Below are 19863 nucleotides of genomic sequence, written 5' to 3' on the forward strand. Positions count from 1 at the left end.
AATTCCCTTTCCTCCATCCACCAACACTATAGTTTCCTCCTTGAAGCCATGTTTTATCATTAAGACTACTCCCTACACACAGCCTTACTCCTGAAGTGTAGCTAGTTGTGACGGCTAATTTAAATAAGACATTTTCACATATAAGACATTACATGACAAACTCTAAAAGGATCACTGACGAGTTCTGCAATTTCGTGAAAATTAAGTTTTATAAAATGAAATAATGTACATCTATAATCTACTAGCGGTTAATAAAAGGGGAGGGTATGGCAAAGGACAGAATTAAACTTTGAAGGTGCTGAGTTATAATGACAGATGTGAAATTTATATAATACAATGTTACTTCAATAGAAAACTAAAAATAAAGATATTTATATTAATTTATATATCTAGCTGCATAGTAAGTACCTTGATAACTATCATTAAAAAGACAAATTACTGCAACTCTGAATTAATTGGTATCTCATACTTTGTACATCTGTGACTATAAACATTAGTCACCTAGTGGGCATTTAAAAAAAAAAAACTGAAAATAAACACTGAAAATAAAAATGAAATCCTGTTTCACTTGCTTTTTTTTTCACATAACAGTCATCATTCCTCCAAAACAGTGAATGAACTTTATTTTCTTTAGAAAGCTGCGCAATATGTTTATATAGGTGTTATGACATTTCTACTGTTCTCCCTCCAAAGAACACTAAAATTATTCCAGTTTTTACAAAAGGGACACCATAAATATTTATGTGCAAGTATAAATGCAGGTAACAAGCATGCATATACACACACACACATAGGCATAAACACTCATATCCGTACTTTTCTTTCTAAAAGGTATTCTTCAAAGTACTACTATTGGATTAAAAGATAAGCATATCCTTTTGCAAGAAAATAACAAAAATAATGAACAACCATATACCAGAGACATTTTGCAGGGGTGGAGTGGCGAATGGGATCAAAAACAGGGGGTTGGGGAGGAAATGCACAGGATTATGGTGATGGCACACGGGTGACTTGGTGATGGGAAACCCACGGGGATTACAATTGAGATGGAAAAAAAAATGTACAAAATGATGTAAAAATAAACTTTTGTTAAAAAAAAAAAAGATAAGCATATCCTTTTGTCTTTTAAAGACATTACCAAAGTCATCATGAGTCTATGTCCCTACTTCCCTGGATTCTGAGCAAAGGATACAGAAAAAGATAAGCGTTCCAGTAACTATGGGGGAAAAAAATTACCCAACAAGTCCCTTCCCCAAAACAAAATACTACTTCAGATTATATTCATAGGAATTCTAGAAGTATGAGCTATTCTACATCTCAGCGATTGATGCCCTTATTAAAAGAAAACATAAAATAGCAAAGGACTACTTCAGCACTATTAAGAGACTAATTTACAATGTTTAAGGAATGCAAGTAAAAAAAGGAAGGAGCACCAAGTTGGGTTATATAAGCACCAATTAACTTAATGTTCCATATCATTTTCCTGAGTTTTAGATACTAAAATTTAAATTTTAGTATCGAAAACTTAAATTTTAGAATTTTACATACTAAGACTGAGGTTTTCATGCAAGGATTAAAAAAAAAAAGAATTGTGATTATTTAAAAAAAGAGAGAATTGTGAGTCCTTGAGTAGCTCACTGTATCTTTAAGTTTTTTTCTGATTAAAATAGAAATAAATATAGACACACAAATAGACACATTTTACCTCTCTCAATGCAAAAAAGAACTATTATTTATAGCCAACATAGCTGGCTTGATTACCTACAATAACGAATAGCAAAACAGTAAAACAGAAAAAAAAAAACATCAAAAAATTAAGTGTGTGTAACCAATGGCAGAACTTTAAAAAAAATCGTGGGCTTATAGTATAGTTTATTAGATTTAATGAGCATGTAACAAACTGCATGAGGAAAAAATATGTTAGAAAGCAGGAGATAATCGAAGATTAACTATTATTTCAGTAATTAATAGTAAACATTTTTAGTTATAAAAATTTACTTACATGTTTCACTATAAATACACATAGAACATTAAAGCAATTACTATTTACCTTTGAGACAGTGGGTATTTTACTCTCCTTTGGCAGAGTAAAGTGCTTTCTTTTCTCTTCTGACCTATATGTCTTTATTTCTTCTTCTCCCTTTGCAGTTCTCCATTCTTCCTGCCTACTGAAAGAGAATCAAAAGCCACACATCAATCTAGAAATTTTCTTTAAAAAACAAAAAATAGTGTTGGAAATGTACAACTGATGCCTTCTTTTCAAATGGAGCTTGTAATGAAAATCTCTATGTTTAAGTACATCAAAGAGTTCTACACATTTAGTATTAGTGATCGAAATACTATAAAAAGATTATCTACATGAACTTGTTTCTTGAATACTGTTTTGCTATGGTTTTTCAAATCAATTATCAGGTTCTGAAAACATGGCTTTAATAAAGTAACTAGAAATGAAATAAATTAGGGAAGAAGAGAGAAAACAGAGAGAAGAGAACACAATGGATAATGGTTGTATAGATGTGGGAGATTTGGTGGCAGGTGGACTATAGTGGCAATACTTTAGAGAAAAGTTAATCCTAAGCATCTAAAATATCAACAAAAATGCAAACCAATGCTACCACAATTAAAAAAAAAGATAAAATGACTTATGCATTCACTACCCCCAAAAACCAAAAATGTTTATATAAATTTATGCCACTGCAGGTTTTATGTTATGATGATCTTATGTGCCACACAGATAGCTGAAGTCTTAAAAGAACAAGCAAAAAAGAAAAGCCACAACAGAGCCTTGAGGTTGAACTAGTATAACTCATGAAACTCTGAAACAACCACATTCTGTCTAGCAAAAGGCAGTGCAGGCTTCACTACTAAGAATAATTTAACTCTATATAGGCATCAAAACTGAAACTGAGTAACAGAAGTTGAGAAATAATAATTTTAAATGTTAATTTCATGGAATCTGAACTCACAAAAACAAGAGAATTTTACATTGTACTATGATTCCTCACAACTTTAAAGTTTTTGAATAAGGGTATTTAACCTTTGAACTTTAATATCCTCTGCAGGTTTCACAGGTAGTAGTTAAAATTTAACTACTATCATGTTGTCATTTTATAAATCAAGTGTCTTAATAATAGTTATCTTTACTTAATTATAAACTCTCTAAAGAGGTCTGTCAAAATTCTGACTGGAAAATAAAATTAATGAATTTAGATTTCATGAAAAGAATGGACTTGGATCTAATTTTTGTTCTTTACTTTTAGTTTTTTATTTTGTAGTTTTAAGTAAACACTTTTATTGATGTAACTATAAATTCAAAAAGTTGTAAGAAATAATATATTCTTTGTATACTTTTGCAATTTCCCCAATAGTAATATCCTGGCAAAACTATAGTCAACAGTATCACAACCTAGATGTTGACATTGATACAACCACCAATATTATTAGAATTCCCCAGTTTTACTTCTATTCATATGCCCTTTTCAAGTTTTTCACACATGTATCTAGGTAAGAACATGCCTATCAACATAAAAATCCTAGTGGGGTCTTGAACATTCTTTCAAGATGTTTTATCAATGGGTTGATACATTTAACTGTAGAGACATATTCAATGGTGTGGTTCTATCAGTTTCTCTATACCCTTTTCAGTATGTGGAACTGTCACTATATTTTAGCCATTCTTATGGGTATGTAGATATTATTTCATTGTGGTTTTAATTTGCACTTCCCTAATGGCTAATGGCCATCAATATATCTTCTCTGATATAATTAATGCCTGCTGAAATCTTTTGTTTACTTTCTAGATTTGTTTACTTTTGAGTCTCACAAGTGTTTATATACTATAGTTATCAAAGCTTTGTTTGCTACACAACTGTATTTTGTTTTAATTAATGTCATGGTTGGACCAATTTAAGAGCCTTTTAGGAATAAGCTTTAAAACTACTGGCTACCAAAGATTCTCAAGGGAATAGAACTAAGTGTTGTAATCAAAGCTCTAGGAAGCCTGGCTACCCTCTGAAGTAATGGCCACAATCTTACCTGACCACACCTGACTACAGGAGTTAATGAATAATAAAAAAAGTGACTACTGGCCCTCCCTGGTGGCGCAGTGGGTTAAAGCACAGCACTGAGAAGCTAAAGCCACTTCCACATGAGTTTGATTCCCGCCTGCCCCGGAGGTGACCACATGGTGTGGCAGACCTCTCCTGACTCGCCTGCTGCTCCCCTCAGCAGTGTACTTTGTCGATCTGTCTGTTCTGCTCCCCACTCTGTCTCTGGTGAAGCCTCTTGCCACTCCTGAGCCTCTGGTCTATACCCCAGTTCTGTGTGTACAAATAAACAAAATCTTAAAAAAAAAAAGTGACTATTTGGAGAATAAGAAATCTTCCCTATTTCCAAGATTCCTTCAATGTACAAGGATCTCTCCCACCAATCAGCAACCTACTTTTAGTCTCTTTTCACTCCTTACTAACCTCTCTCCAGAAGAATTAGAGTGAGTTAAGTGATATGCACTGGAAAGAAAATCACAACTTAGCATAACTAAGTCCTATGCCCTAATTTGCAGTATACACCTTCTGCTCTACATTTTAAAGAAGTTGCCTAATGTGGGGAAAAACAGTTGGTCCAGGGCTACCTGTGTTTGGAACTCAGTATTAAAAGCACACTTGCACGTAGATAAAAGGCACATTTTTCACAGCTACAGCAATAGATAAAAAATAATATTCTGATTACTGTATCTATTTTACTGTTTTATTTCTTAATTCAGAACATTTTTTTTAAAAGATGAGTATTTATTGCATCATCTTGAAACCTTAACATTGCAATTAAAGAGAGTAAGACCCAATTAAAATTTTATTGTGAGAGTTCAATGTTAATTAAAGTTACCTGGGTATACTGGTCATCAGACAATTACTGTTCAAATCAGTATGTATTTAATCCTAATATAAATGTGAAGTAGTAACTAAACAAAATGCGTGATCTATATAAACATTCATATTTAGAAAATAATTGTTTTGATTACATAATAATAATAATAATTTTTTTAGATTTAAGAATTAGGTAATCCTAAAGTCAAATTCATATTTTGATTTTCACAACTTACAGTGTTAGAGTATATAGTGATTATTGGGTTCACAGTATTAAATCGTCTATTATCATTACTAAAGAATCAGAAGATCTAGACATAAAGTTTACTTATCACATGGAACATGATAATAAGATTGTATAATAAGAATAATTAAAAACTTCTAAATTTACCAATAAATAGAATGTATTTCGCTATGCCTTTCTATAGTATGCAAATAATTAGTCAAATACATAAACTTAATAAAACTATGAAAAGTGTCTTAAGATACAATTAAACAAGACAAAGTAAAATTTAAATATGCTACTAGAATAATCTATTTGGTCAATTCAAATTTATGATTTCCTCCCACTAACATTAACACATTCCCTTTCATATCATTTATAGAAAAAGACAAATTTAAACTTAATTTTTCCCTGGAGACATGAATAATTAAAAACATTTTAGATAAATCTGAATTGAACTGGTGGCATTTAAAAGGTACTCTGAAGACTATCATTCAAAGACTATCTGAAGACAACTGTGGCACATAATAATTCATCACTCCCCTTACCTGGCTACACCAGCTGACAGCTCAGGTACTACCACTCTTCGGCTCCATGCTACAAGATCTCGTTCTGTAGCTATTTCACTTCTTGGTGCATTGCTGTGCATTTGCCGTACACCTTCAATTTGTCCACTACGCCTTAGTCCTACATTTGGTGGTGAATGAACCTCTGAGGTAGAACTTACAGAGCCTAATAGAAAAAATAAACAAGTTCCATTTAGAAATCTTTTTCATTAGCTTATAACAGGGGGGGGGGGGGGAGCTGCTGCTGTATCTTTCACATGACACTTCTTAATGTGACAAATAAATTACAAAGTCAAGAACTAAATCACAAGTTCTTGTGATTTTCATAAGTTTAATGAAAAGAACATAGTTATACAGATAAAAAGCTAATGATTAAAATTCTTGACTATTAAGATCCCATAACCTAAAACCATATATAAAAAGCATACATTATTTTCTGTGAAAATTAGAGAAGCAAAAAACAGACAAATCCAGGGGAATTCATGATTGAAAATTTGCTTCAACTTTTCTCGTGAAGTTTGGTAATATACTTGAGAATGTGGCTTAGCATGTATTTTCTAAATTCTTAAATAAATTTGTTTTTAAAGTTTTCTAAGTTCTACATATTTACTGTACGAAATATGGAAATAAAAACAGCATTATCCAGTTTGAAACCTTACATGATTAACATTTTCTTAGATCATTAACAGTCTTCAAAGACATTAGTTTTACAACAAATGTTTTATCTCCTGGATGCTCCATGACTTACTTAGTTTTGAGTTGTCCAAAGTTTAGAATGAATTTTTAAATATTTTACTTAAAAGAATCAATCACTGCTTACCCCTATTTAAACGGCTGGTATTACTGACGCCTGCTTCACCAGAGCGTCTCAGGTCTTGCTCCTGTTGGAGTCTTTGAATCATGCTGTCTAGTGGGCTGATTTCCTGATTTGCTTGTTGACTTAAAACTTGGTTCAGTCCTATGTAATACCACATAAAAAGCTGAAGTTATTACTTTGTCAACTTTACAAACTATATTAACTAATTAATCACACTTTGACTTAAGAATTAAGCCTGAGTTCTACATAAATTAAAAACTGAAAATAATAATGGGAGCAAAACTAAAATCACGTTGTGTTCAGTCATAATTTATAAGTTATTAAAATGGTAATACCTAAATTTCACTTAGTTTTTACCATGATTCACTCACTATCATAGTCCATACAATAACTCAATCAGATATTATTAAAATCACTGTAAGATAAGGAAACCAATATTATATAACTGATAAGTGGTAAAAGTAAGATTCTACCTTATATCACAGTTTCTTTTAAAAAGGTAAATCTGATTACCAACTTTCTAAAAAAAAAAAAATTTACTGCTTCACTTACTCAAGTTCATTTATTCAGGATCTGAGTCTTATCTGCTAGAACTCTGTCAAGGAAAGGAGGGCTCAGTGATGAGTAAGATGTAAGGCATCCAACTTCAAATAATTAAATAAACCCAAACTAAGCTGTAGATTGTGAAAAATGTTTAATGTAGAGATGATGATGAGATAGAGAAAAATAAAAAGGAAAAAATGTGAACTACATGGTGCATCAGAAAAGTCAAAGAAATCCTCTTTCAGAAGCCAACATTTGTGTTGAAACTGGAAGATAAACCACTTATTTATGTGAAAAGCTAGAAAATTAACTTCTCCAGAAACAAAGCAAGAGTTGTTACAAAGGCTCTAAATTAAGAAGGAATGTGGTATGTTAACCCACCTTAATTTCCTAGCATCAGCAGTCATAAGAAACCACTTGACTCTTCTGCCTTCCCAATAGGAAAAACAACTCTGTGCTTTAAAACTTTGATCACAATATTCCCACTAGAGGTATACACATGATGAGCACTACCATCCTTCAAGTATTAACTAAAAGGGCATCTCAATATTTCCTCTGTGAATCTTTCTTCCCTTTTAGGAATTAGCTGCTGCCCTATCATTTCCTCAAACAAAATACGGATACAGTAATGCTCAATTCAATACGGAAAGGAAGTCTACTTGTAAGTTCCTCAAAAGCTCAAACTAATTTAATATTCTATTTCTAAAACCAGGAAAATGCTAGGCATATAAAAATGTTCCATCCCCACACGGGTGACTTGGTGATGGGAAACCCGCGGGGATTACAAATCAAATGGAAAAAAAAAAATGTACAAAATGATGTAAAAATAAACTGTTGTAAAATAAAATAATAATAATAATAATAATAAAAGATGTTCCATCCTGCCGAATGAATAAAAAATTACATGCGTTAGGATATACATATGAAAACATTCCCATGATAGCAGGTAATGGAGCAATGAATATCATATGGAAAGATGCATAAACAAGAATTTGATGACGCTTGAGTAAGGCAGGTAGAGAAGATACAGAGGACATTCTGAAATATAGCAGTAAGATATAAGTGGAAATTATATGTATTTCATTTATGAGAGAACCCAGTAGGAAAATTACTTTATTAAACAGGAAAATGTATAACTGCAAAACTGCTTCCTTACAGAGCCTCTCCACTATTTTCACTTAATAAATTAGTGCTATAGCTTTGTCAAAAGGGGAGGAAAGGGATATTCAGACCTTCCTCCATTGACTTCCACTCTCCATTAGTCACTAGAGGTCACAGTATTTTTTCTACCTATTATCTTAAATAAAAGCTTTTTAAAGGTAATTACTTCTTAAAATAATCATTAATGTGAGTAGGCGATCTAATCTTATTCTCTCTCAAAGATCATATTATTTTTCACTTCAATAACACCAATTCTAAACTATGTATCTGTTTATAATTAAAGGATTTACTTGAACTCACTCTGTGAGAGTTAAAGTTACATCTGTTTAATTCATCACTGAGTAACACAATGTGTACTGGAAAGATTCTCAATTTATGGCACCAAAATAATAAATGAATGAACTGCTCATCTCATCCTAAATACAGAGACTGACTTACAGACTCACTAGAAATTATAAAGGGATAGCAACCAAAATTATTTCTTTAAATCTTTATCCTTCAATATGCATTATCCAAAAATCTTAAACTGTAAAAAAAAAAAATTATTTCTCATTTCTCAATTAAAAACAAAGTTTTCCAAATCAGCAATTTTACAGGATTTCTACAGGAAAAGAAAAATATGCCTATGAAAATGAACTTTTTACCTGAAGAAGTTACTCCCATCTGAGGGATGAGTTGTTCCTCCCTACAATTTTCACGACCAGGAACTAATCTTTGATACCTTGATGGATGAGGGTTACCATCAACATCAACCAGAAAAGGGGGAGGCATGAGATGAGGTGCTTGCTGAGTCTGTTCATCTAATACAAAATTGTTGGCATCACGAATAAGGGGTCGATAATCACTATGAAAGAACATCTGATCTGCTATCTGTAGAAAGAAAGGATCCCCCCATGAAAATAAATAAAAAGGCCCAGAAAAGTTGGAAAATTTCAAATTTATCATTTTAAGTTCCAATGGGTGGCAAACATTTTAATATAAATCATGACATTAAGCAATAATGTAGAATATTCATTAACTGTAAGTAAGTCATTTTTACAATAAATTTTATGATCAAAAAGTAGTTGCTTTGAATTTTTTTTGGATTAAGGAAGAGATTGTACTCATAATAAACAGTAAATATAAGCTATGCGCTTCAAATTAAATGATAAAAAATCAAGCCCTGGCATAAATCATTCAGAAGAACCTTTTTTCCACAAAGCTATCATGCTTTGCCGTATTTTTTTAAATTTGAAATATGCCAATAAATTTGTTTAGCATTTTACAAAGGCAAGTCATTCAATGAATTTATTCCTTGAATTAAACTTTAATAAAATCGTTTCTAAAAAATAAGAAAATATGTAAGTATAAAGTAAGCACTGTTTATACAATATTAATTGAGTAACAGACATAGTTTAAGTGTTAAGAATTTTCTTTAAAATTTTTAAAAATAAGGGTGAAATTACTAAAATGAATGCCTGCCTGAAATATCCAACAACTTTCAAACTTTATTAAGCTGGAATTTCTTAAACTATGAACTATTCAGTTCTCACTACCACCTTTTATGATGCTCTACTGAAAATATGCAATTTAAGTCTGTTAGTCAGTAGAGGGTCTTAATATTTAGAAATATTAGCTACCATCAAGGTCATAAAGGATTTTCTTTTTTTGGTTTCTGATTTTTTTGGCCACACAGCTTCAAGATGCACATTAAAGCCATATTTGTGCCCTAGGTAAAAACACTTTATCTACATAAATAAAACATTTCACCTAATTTTAGAATACCTATGTGCATATTTCTCATCTCCAGTTTACATATATCCCAACTTAAGAACTCCAATATAAATCATTCTAGCAAGCAAAATAAAAAGTTACTCATTCTGAAACATAGGATTTTTACTTAAGATACAATTACTATCTAATGACTGCACAAAAAAGAACTATTTTCACTCTCTTCTCCAAAACATAAGTCTCCTGGCCAAATTATAATTCAAAAAGCATTATGCTGAAGGCAGAAATGATTTCCACCTGCCCCCCCAAATACAACCCTGAAAGCAATGGATTTAAAAGAAGGAAAAACCTTAAGAAGAAGAACACAAGCATACTATACCTTGTCATATTTACTACTGGAGCCAAAGCCAAAAATTAGAAGATGTCCATGAGAGTCTGTACATGCAAAATGCTGACCATCAGGAGAGCATTTGCAGTCAAATACTGCACCATGACCTTGGCCTTCAATCTGAAAAGTATTTAACCAACAATCAGAAAATTGCCACTTAGTGTAATTGTAAGTGTGTTTGTGTGCATCCTAACAAAGTCATGATTAAGTATAACAAACACAGTAGTACATTAACAAAATTTGCAAATATTCATGAAAAGTGCCAGATTAATAACCTTGAAAAACAAAGTGTTCTCTTTATCCAGAGACCAGACACAATTCAGAAAATAAACCATACTATCCCCCACCCACTGAATTCTGCTTCACACTTTAACCCAGACTTAAAATGTAATGCACGTAATAGCTTCATCTTACATCAACTTAAGCATGCCCCTTCTGCAAAGGCTGACAATGTGTAGTAATAGTAGAGATGTTTTGGTAACTTCTGGAAGTATAATATACAGAGATCACTGCTTGTTAAGACACTAACTTTTTTATTCTTTTGGTAACAAATTCCCTTGATGACCTGACTCATCTTTCAAATGGTGAATTTCAAAGGTTAAAGAAAAGGGTTTTTTTACCTGATAATTGTTTTCTGTTTTCCAGTTCCATTAATCCAGAACGAATGGGTTTCTCCCTGCAACCTGTCAATCAAACAGAGGTGGCCAATCACCACTCTGAATTTTTTTTGCTCTCAGTGCTTCTTCAGACTATGTTCCAGTTGAAAACTTCTTTAGCAGTGTTCTGAAAGAGGTAAAAATTCTACCCTATCTAAAGCACATCTAGGGACTGAATTTCTGAAAACAACTAAAATAGGGAGTTAACTCCCTAACATAACAACTAAGGAAGATTTTCAACAAATGCGATTGGATTTCTGGATTAGCAGAATCGGAACACATACACATTATCAGGTAAGAAATACCCCTCTCTGTTCCGGTATCCACTGATCTAGAACAAAATCAATTTTATTAGCAATATTCCAATATCCCCAGAAAATGCTTGAAAAAGAGAGAAGTGGCAATTTCATTCTCAACCATTAAAAATATGGCAAAGGGATGATGTACAATTCACCAACTACAGAAGTGAAATTATAATTCACAAGAACAATAGTTGATTTTTCAGAAAGCTTTCTATTTGGTCAAGAGAAAATATTCTATCATCAAGGGTTCTGCATAAGAAGTTACATAAAATAACACAAATGTCTTTGCCTCAAAAAGAAAACTAGTTTTCCTTTGGCTTGTTGAAAAGAAGGAATGAGCACACAGGTCTACTAATGCAGTTTTGAATGATGATAATGGAAAAGAAATAAGAATAATTTTCCTCAACATTTAATCATATGAAAGAAATTTGGTAAACTTAATCAAATGTCCAGCACACTTAAATATGCGCCACAAAAGCAAGAAAATGAGTAATAACGAACAATAGTGATATATGATTATTCTAGGTTAAAGAATGATGGAAGATAGGAGGGCAAAGGAATGGAACTGATTTCTAGTCTACTTTAAAACTCTTCATAAACAAGAACGAATAAAACTCTCTAGATAAACATGGGGTATTATTAGAAACTATATAGCTAAACATTTGCCAAATAGTGAAAGAGTAGAAACATCAACTGATAAAGTTCCTATTTTTTAGTGTCTTCTAGTCAAACAGAAAAGTTACATGAACTGTTAAGAAAAGTAACCACATGAACAAAGTTATCTAAAAACACTATTTTACACCAAAATTCAAGGTAAGAACTGAAATTGTCTTGGCCATGTATTTTTAAGTTTTATTCAACACTCCAATTTTCACACAAGATGAGAGCAAACAAAGTAAAATATTAATCTACTCTAAGAAATACTTCCAGAACTGTAACACTATTATAAATCTAAGTTACAATTATAAATATATAGCTAAACAGAAGTCAGGATTTGAAAGAAGTCTGAGTCAGCAATGCAAAAGAATATTTGATAGATAAAGTACAGTATCCTTCATGTGGTGTTTAGGCAATCTTCTCTACATTTCTTTTTGGAGGAAGAGGAAGGTATGGACTAATTAGTCATATTCTCATGCCATGTTGACCACTGTTGCCACATTTAAACTGGTAAGTGAGTTCTTAAACGAATACAGGGGGAGGTGGAACATAAAAAGTTCTAAAAAAGCACAACATTCAACAAGAAAACTCCAACCCTTCTGAAGAGCACTGTTTCCTATGTAAAACATGATATTGTGACTATGGCAGAATGGTGTCAATTTTCTTGGTGCCATCTGTGTAACTCCCAAGTGATATTTACATGCAGAAAATGAAATTATGTTTCAATAACATTAAAAAGAAAGTTTAAGAGTATATTATTTGGGTTAGCCATTATTCATTAAAGCAAGCATTCAGAGAATCTGCTTTATTCATGAACATCAATTAGAAAAGTTGCCCATAGCCTTATTAATTAAACCACTAAATGTGTATTTTGGTATGACTCAAATAATATTTTGGTATGACTCAAATAACTATAGAATGCAACCAGGATTTCCAGTTAACAGAAATAGAAAAATATTTCACTTTCCCTATAAATTAGGCCTTAGTAATTTTAATTATTTAAGCTGTGATGAAATAAAGCCAGTTTAAAACAGCATTTTCATTGAAATACTTAAACTGTGGTTAATGTATTTATGAGAAAGAATTCTCAAAAGGCAAGTTTAATAATGAAGGCACTACTTGAACAGGCACATGAAACTAGAAAATAAAAAAGGCTTGTCTTCAAAAGCCAAAAGGAAGAAAAGTATCCTCTCTATCCATACTAAAGTTACATAAATTTAAATATTCACCTTAAGAAAGTGGGTCAGTGTAGAATCTAATATTGCACAATTTAATATATGCTAGTACTTACTATATGATGTAAGTTATAAAACAATAAGACTTTTTAAAAATAAATGAATCTTAAGCTATTCTAATATAAAGAAATTTGGGACATATGTCAACTATGATCCCATAATAAAACTCACATACATTAAATCATAAGATGAAAATCTGAGAAAGACTACCCATGAAATGCTCTTTTCTGTAAGTGCCAAAACTTCAACGGGAGTTAAAAGGAAACTAGAAAAATGATATTTAGTGATTAGTATCAAGTAGTTATTTTGCTTTGCTTTTTAAAGCAAAGATGATAAAGTTAAAATAATGACTCTCTTAGGAAATTCTCACCCTGACTAAAGAATTCTAAAAAATTCTTCAAGATATTGTAATAGTACAACATCGTTTAGATGAGAGCTTTAACTTGAAAGAATACATAATTTCAGTTAAGAGCTCTTATAAAATTATTACATGTAAGAATATTAGTACTTTTCCAAGGCAGACCATTTTCTCAATATATTTTCCAATTATCCTTGAATAATCAAAGTCAGAGCTCTAAGTCCAAAAGACCTCTCCTCTAGAAATGGGCAAAAATCACCTAATATTTCTGTAAATTGACAGAGGTAAATTTATACCATAAAACTAGAGTCCTACCAAGTTCTAAAAACCTAACATCAGATATTCAGTCAACCTGTCTGGAAGAACTGGGTAAATCTATAAATAAGGGGTACTAAATGCACTAGAATGCAGACTCACAGAATAAGGACCAAATTATATCCATTTGGAGGAAGATACACACAGTTGAATGATCAGTATGTACTCCTACTAGAGGCCAATGCAAATTCAAAAGTATGAGCTATCTTATGCAAAATCATCCTTTTAAGGAATTATTCCAAGGCTGTGACCAGGGTCATTTTTTCTCTCATTCATCTTAAAAAATTTATCACTGAGTAGAAAAGATCACCTTACATAGAAAATACTCCAAAATTTTAAATTTTGTAAAATAATAAAAGCATCTTAGTAATTTTATGATATACATTACAATAATGCAGCTACAAAACTGAACTTCTGCTAAAAATTACTGTTTGAAAGTTTTCCTAAGATACGGTATCTTTGAATTTTATTAACTTAGAGAAAAACAATCAAGAAAGTATAGTTGATACATGACTATACTTGGTCACCTTCCAATCATTACTTACAGTTCTAGTGTTAACAAAAAACCTTTAAGGGAGGCTAATCATACTTCAATGGCCCAGATGTCATCAAATTATTTTAAGAAATCATTTCTAAATGTTTCCATTAACACTGAAAATTCTTTAAAACTTCTTAACGAATAAAATGAAGTTACCATTTAATAATGGTAACATGAATTAAAGGCAACCATTTAAAATCAGTGGTGCCAAAAATGCATTATATAAAAGAAACTGCTGTCATTAACTTGGGAAAACTAATAGATATATAAATGATTTTGATAAATCAAAGATTTAACAGCATTTATTTACCCATAGTAATTTCTATGAGGAAAGCAACACTATTAATCTTATCCTCCTTGAAATTATTTCCTTTGACCTCTTTCAAGTATTAGTGTGATTCCCTTTTCCATAATTAAAATATAAAACAATATATAAAAATAAATTTCAAGTTTTCCTTTCTTTTGTCTTTCCATTATTAACACTGGCATCACTCAGGTTCAACACACAATATATTTTCCAAAGATTCATGCCAAACCCCAGTCCCATACCCTTTCAGTCACAGAACACTCAAGTCTGTCTATATTTTTAGCCCATAAATATCTTACTAGGTATCACTATTAATTTTTCCTAATTTCATTAATTAAAATAGTTCTCTCCTCACCTGTCCAACCTGATATATTACTATAGCAACCAAATGGTTTTTCTTTAATGTTTTTAAAATAAAAGTATTTTAATAAAACCTCCATAATGCATTCTATATGTGTACATACATGATAACTGGAAGTCAACAACAATCCACTTCCATTTATGCTTTTCACATTATCATTCGCCTTTCAAAATCTATTTCAGTCAAGATTTCTAAGTTATTCTAAATGTATTCGTACTTTTCGTATATTTCTAAGTTTATATTTATAAACTTATTTGTAAAACTGACTTTGTTATCATTTCAATCATTTACTTTCCAAGGCATTTGTTTTTGTTTTTAACATCTTCTCTGACCATTTACCCTCTGCTTCCATTAAAGCTATTTATCAGGACTGAATTTTTTCTGGTTTATTATCAAAACTTAATCTTTCTCAATTTAACTGCAAGCTTGGTAATAACAAGGATCATATCTGACTATTGCTTCTGGTGCCTATATTTTGCACTTATATACAAAACAAGCACTCAAATTTTGCTAATAAAAATATTTTCACCTGTGAGTTTACATTCTGCATAATTTTACAGATTTTTACCTTTTTAACAATAAAATCTCAAATATCCTTGTGATAGGGACTCACAAGGTGTGAAAAAATTACTACATAAAAGCAATACCTCATACACTGTGACAAGCTGGAAGAGACAAAAATCACATCCATGGCAATAAATCTTAAGATATGTACTGAACACCAGGATATAGATGAGAAAGAGACAAAAATCTTAAGAACCCCAGAAAGTGACAGTAACTGAAGTGTATAATCAGAAGACTGAAAGTTACTCCTAAACCAGAGATTAAAACAAGAACTGAAGTATCAAAGAATCCTTTTGACACAGAGTATAGATATGTCATCTTGTTAGATGATGATAATGAGAGATGGACAGGAAGGTGAGAGAGATCTTGAAATACTGATTCACAAGAAAACACAGTATGAGATACACATATTTTGAGTTTTTCTTCTTTTCCTATATACATGCATCTACAGCTGTCTGAAACTAAAATAGAGGTCACACTGAGAACATGTTAATGTCAAAAGTATGCATGTACAAAAATCCTGAGTGGTGGATTGGCAGCCTCTGCTCATTTGGAACGTTGCAAGGAGAAATATTGTTCTGGATTAGTGGACACTGGAACATTTTTAAAAATCTTTTAAGTAAAAGAAAGGTTAAGAGAACAATTATAAAAATAAGGAAGATTTAATTAAATAAATAAAATTCATCATTTGGAATACCCATGAAACAACAAAAGTAAAGCAAAAATCAAATTCAGTGAAATTGCCTTCTAGCAAGAGACATATTATACTATTCAATTAAAATTAAAACCAGTTAGGAGGCTACAAACTACAGTTCTGAATAATATAGGACAGAAACAGAAAATATGGAGCAAGAGTCACAGACACAGGTAGATTGATATAAAAAGAGCAAGAAAGATAAAGCAAAAAGTGCCAGAGATCTAAGAAAACATCATTTAAACTTGTACTACAATATTGTAATTGATAAAAAGGCTATTTAGTTTGCATACACTTTCAAATTAGTTCTGGTAATAATTTACTTGGCTTTGAAACTAAACTGGAATTTAGAGCCTTGCAACTATCAATCAGGACAACTCTAGTCAAAACAAAGCTATACAGATATTTAATTCCTGCTGCTTATAAAAGACAAAAATATGGGTTTGCTAAATTAACCTGAATATTCTTAATATACACTACCTGCTCAAATAAAATACCCGATTTTATTTATCATCTTAAATGAAACATTACTATATATTAAACATGGGCACATAAAAGACTCAAGCCTTTCTGCCTTTGAAAGCTTTTTGATGATATAAAATTTTTGACTCTCCAATGTTTTAAAAAACATTTTGATTATTTAATAGGGGAAGAAAGTGTAGTAAAATGACTAACACAAAATATCTGCCCAAATCAAATACCTGTTATTTATGCCCCAAAATACTCAAACTATATAAAGACTAGTCACCTGGAAAAAGAAAACTGAGAGTAAAAGAAGAATGTAGATAAGTAAAGCCTAAAATCTAGATTAAGCTGTTTTATGTTCATAATCATTTCTAAAATAGTTTCCCTGTAATTTTAATATCATTGTATCAGTTCTTTATCTCAAACATTTTCATTTGGTTAACAAATTTAGGTGATCCTAAAATAAAGTATAAGATTTTTAAAAATTCAAGTCATGGCTAGATACAGAAAAAAATTTTTTCTTAAATTTATAAGAATGATGAATACCAATGCAATATTAAAATATTAACATTTCACCTTAAGTCAAACATTAGTATATAATAAAATACAGCCTTTGCATCTCTGAAATCATTCTGATGATACAAGGTTTTGACTCTCTAATGTTTCATAAACAATTTTAATTTATCTAACAGGAAAAGTCAGTAAAATGATGATCAACACAAAATAATTTTAATATGACTTCTATTACCTTTTGCTTCTGGTGGAAAATTGCATTACTCACAAAAAGGAATCAAGATTAAGAATTTTCAAACTTGATAAAAACCTGTTATTTGTAAAAATTTGTATGTAGTATGTTTTCTTTATTCTGTTAAATGTACAATCTACACTCCTTATTTTCAGGCCATAGGTTTAATGGTGAATGTTACTTATGTTAAAGGCTTCTATATTGTAATTCATATGAAATATTACCTGATATTAATGAAATTTCACTGAACACTACCCATTTTAGTCCAATTATTCCCCAAGTTATTAATTTATAAATATTTTAAAGTACTGTAACTAGTCTCTGTATAGAGAACTCCAAAAACATAAAACTGAACTTGCATTAACCAGAACTTATCAAGTATTAAAGTTGCACTTTATCAATTTCATAGCTGTTTTAACAACCCAAAAACTTAGTTACACAGAGACAAACAATAGTTACTATCACTAAATTTCAACATTCATGAGAGCAGACAATGAAAACACACTTCAATTTCTCCTACAAATTGTTAATCTCTAACAGAATTTCTATGTGCTTTTAATTTCTTGCCCATAGAAAAACAATAAAATGAAAGCGTGAACAGTAAAAAGAAACAGGGCACTTAAATAATTCATATAGTAAGAGACAGGGGGAAAAAAGTCCATCAAAACAAAGGGCTTCTCAGAAGATACACTCAGTTAATATCATTGCAAAAACATTTCCCCCTGAACTGTCACTGAGTACAGATGGCAGTTACCTGTGCAATAACCAACCAGAACTGGAGTTAGCATTAAGAACACATTAGCAACAAACAAAAAAATAAAAATAATGGACTTAAATTCCTAACTGCCTATGTAATACCTGTCTGAAATAAGTAAACTTGAGGAAGGCACTTCATCTCTGTAATATTCTTAAGACCATTAGCTTCCTTAGTTATATTACAAGATTTTCAGGATTCAAATGAGGTAATCGTGCAAATATTTTGGAAGCTATTAAAGTTATACAAAAAATTAAAGGGAATCTTTTTTTTTTTAATGAGATAAAAGTTCACTTCCTATTTTTTAGGACTACAGGATGTTATTTTATCTTTTGTACTTTATGCATTGGATTTCTCAGTTTGAAGAATTCTACTAATATAAATGTGCTGCTTCTACCTTTCAGCGACTTCTTTTATTTAGAGAAAAAAACAAGAAAAATTATCCTTATTTAAACCACTTACTGGTAATTTTTAAGGCAATAATTACTCTTAGCTAAAGAGTAGTATTTTACTATATCTAAATTCTCCTATATGTTTGTCTGTAATGGTCTGAGAAAATCACTTCAATCTCAAAGTCCTAAAATTTTTATATCCACTGATAAAGTACAGTATTAATGTGACTGACTTACCTGAATAGAAAAAAAATTCACCTCTGTAAGTTTGAGAGGAAAGCAAGTATTCAAACTATGAGAGAACACTTTCCCTCCAAGCACTACTAATACCAATACCCTCTGAAAGTATGAAATTACAAAAATAAATCAATAAATGAACAAATAAATAAAAAAAGGTAAGAACTGAAAGAGAAAAAAAGTTCCTTACCAGCATATTCAATTAAGGATTTGCTCTTATAAAAATCTTCATCACTAAAGAAAATCCATCCACCACTAATAACTATACTTCAAATAATTAAGTTTTTAGAAAAGTAGTAATTTTGCAAATCTTGTTTCTTACCTTTTGTACATTAAAGTATATCCATATAACTGATGAAGTTAGCTCCTTCACTAATAAAAATTCCTCTTCTTATTTACTATGTACAGGCAACTTTGTTACTGATCAAGCACAATATTGGATAAATTTTTCATAAATCACTAATTTCATAAAAGCTACTTTATGAAATAATTTGCAAAATAACTCTTACCATTCTTAATTGTGTTGTTTTATGCCTCATTACAGGATTCTGTAACTGACTTTTTAAAAAACTTTAAACTTGTCACAAAAGTAGAGACATTATTTTTGTTGGAAGTTCTAGGATAGAAACTAGATTAGCAAAGACTAGATAAGTACAAGTATTTGAGCAGCCCTTTATACTACATGCAGTGGTTAGGGAGGAGTGAAAATCCACAATAAACTATATGTGATATTAAACCACTGAAATTGAAATAGTTAAAATATGTTAACTACTTATAGTATTAAAAAAGCAAAATAAGGTGGGAGACTATAATCCAGATAAATACCTAGCATAGTATAACTTGACAAAAGAATGCTTCAATTCTTTTGCTTAAATTTTAAAATAAGTGAACGTGTAGTAAGAAAAGAAAAAAAATAAGTGAACGTGAATCAGTTTTTGTTGCACTAAAGGTCTATAGATAAAACATGACAATATTTTTAATGTTTTGACATAATTTTCCAAATTTTTAAATTA

At 30.9% G+C, this 19863-nt stretch overlaps 1 protein-coding gene across 1 annotated transcript in view; it reads right to left on the minus strand.

Moving 5' to 3' along the window:
- PHIP (pleckstrin homology domain interacting protein) overlaps positions 1 to 19863 on the minus strand; it is a 113200-nt gene that overhangs the window by 41676 nt on the left and 51661 nt on the right. The window contains exons 15-19 of the mRNA XM_012730986.1: positions 10262 to 10390; positions 8817 to 9042; positions 6472 to 6609; positions 5634 to 5817; positions 2051 to 2168 (exon numbers count right to left, since the gene is read on the minus strand). Coding sequence (XP_012586440.1) covers positions 2051 to 2168; positions 5634 to 5817; positions 6472 to 6609; positions 8817 to 9042; positions 10262 to 10390 — 795 coding nt within the window. The remainder of the gene's footprint in view (positions 1 to 2050; positions 2169 to 5633; positions 5818 to 6471; positions 6610 to 8816; positions 9043 to 10261; positions 10391 to 19863) is intronic.

The sequence above is a fragment of the Condylura cristata genome, unplaced genomic scaffold (assembly GCF_000260355.1).
Source record: "Condylura cristata isolate star-nosed mole 26May11 unplaced genomic scaffold, ConCri1.0 scaffold00001, whole genome shotgun sequence".
In the NCBI taxonomy this organism is placed as follows: Eukaryota; Metazoa; Chordata; class Mammalia; order Eulipotyphla; family Talpidae; genus Condylura; species Condylura cristata.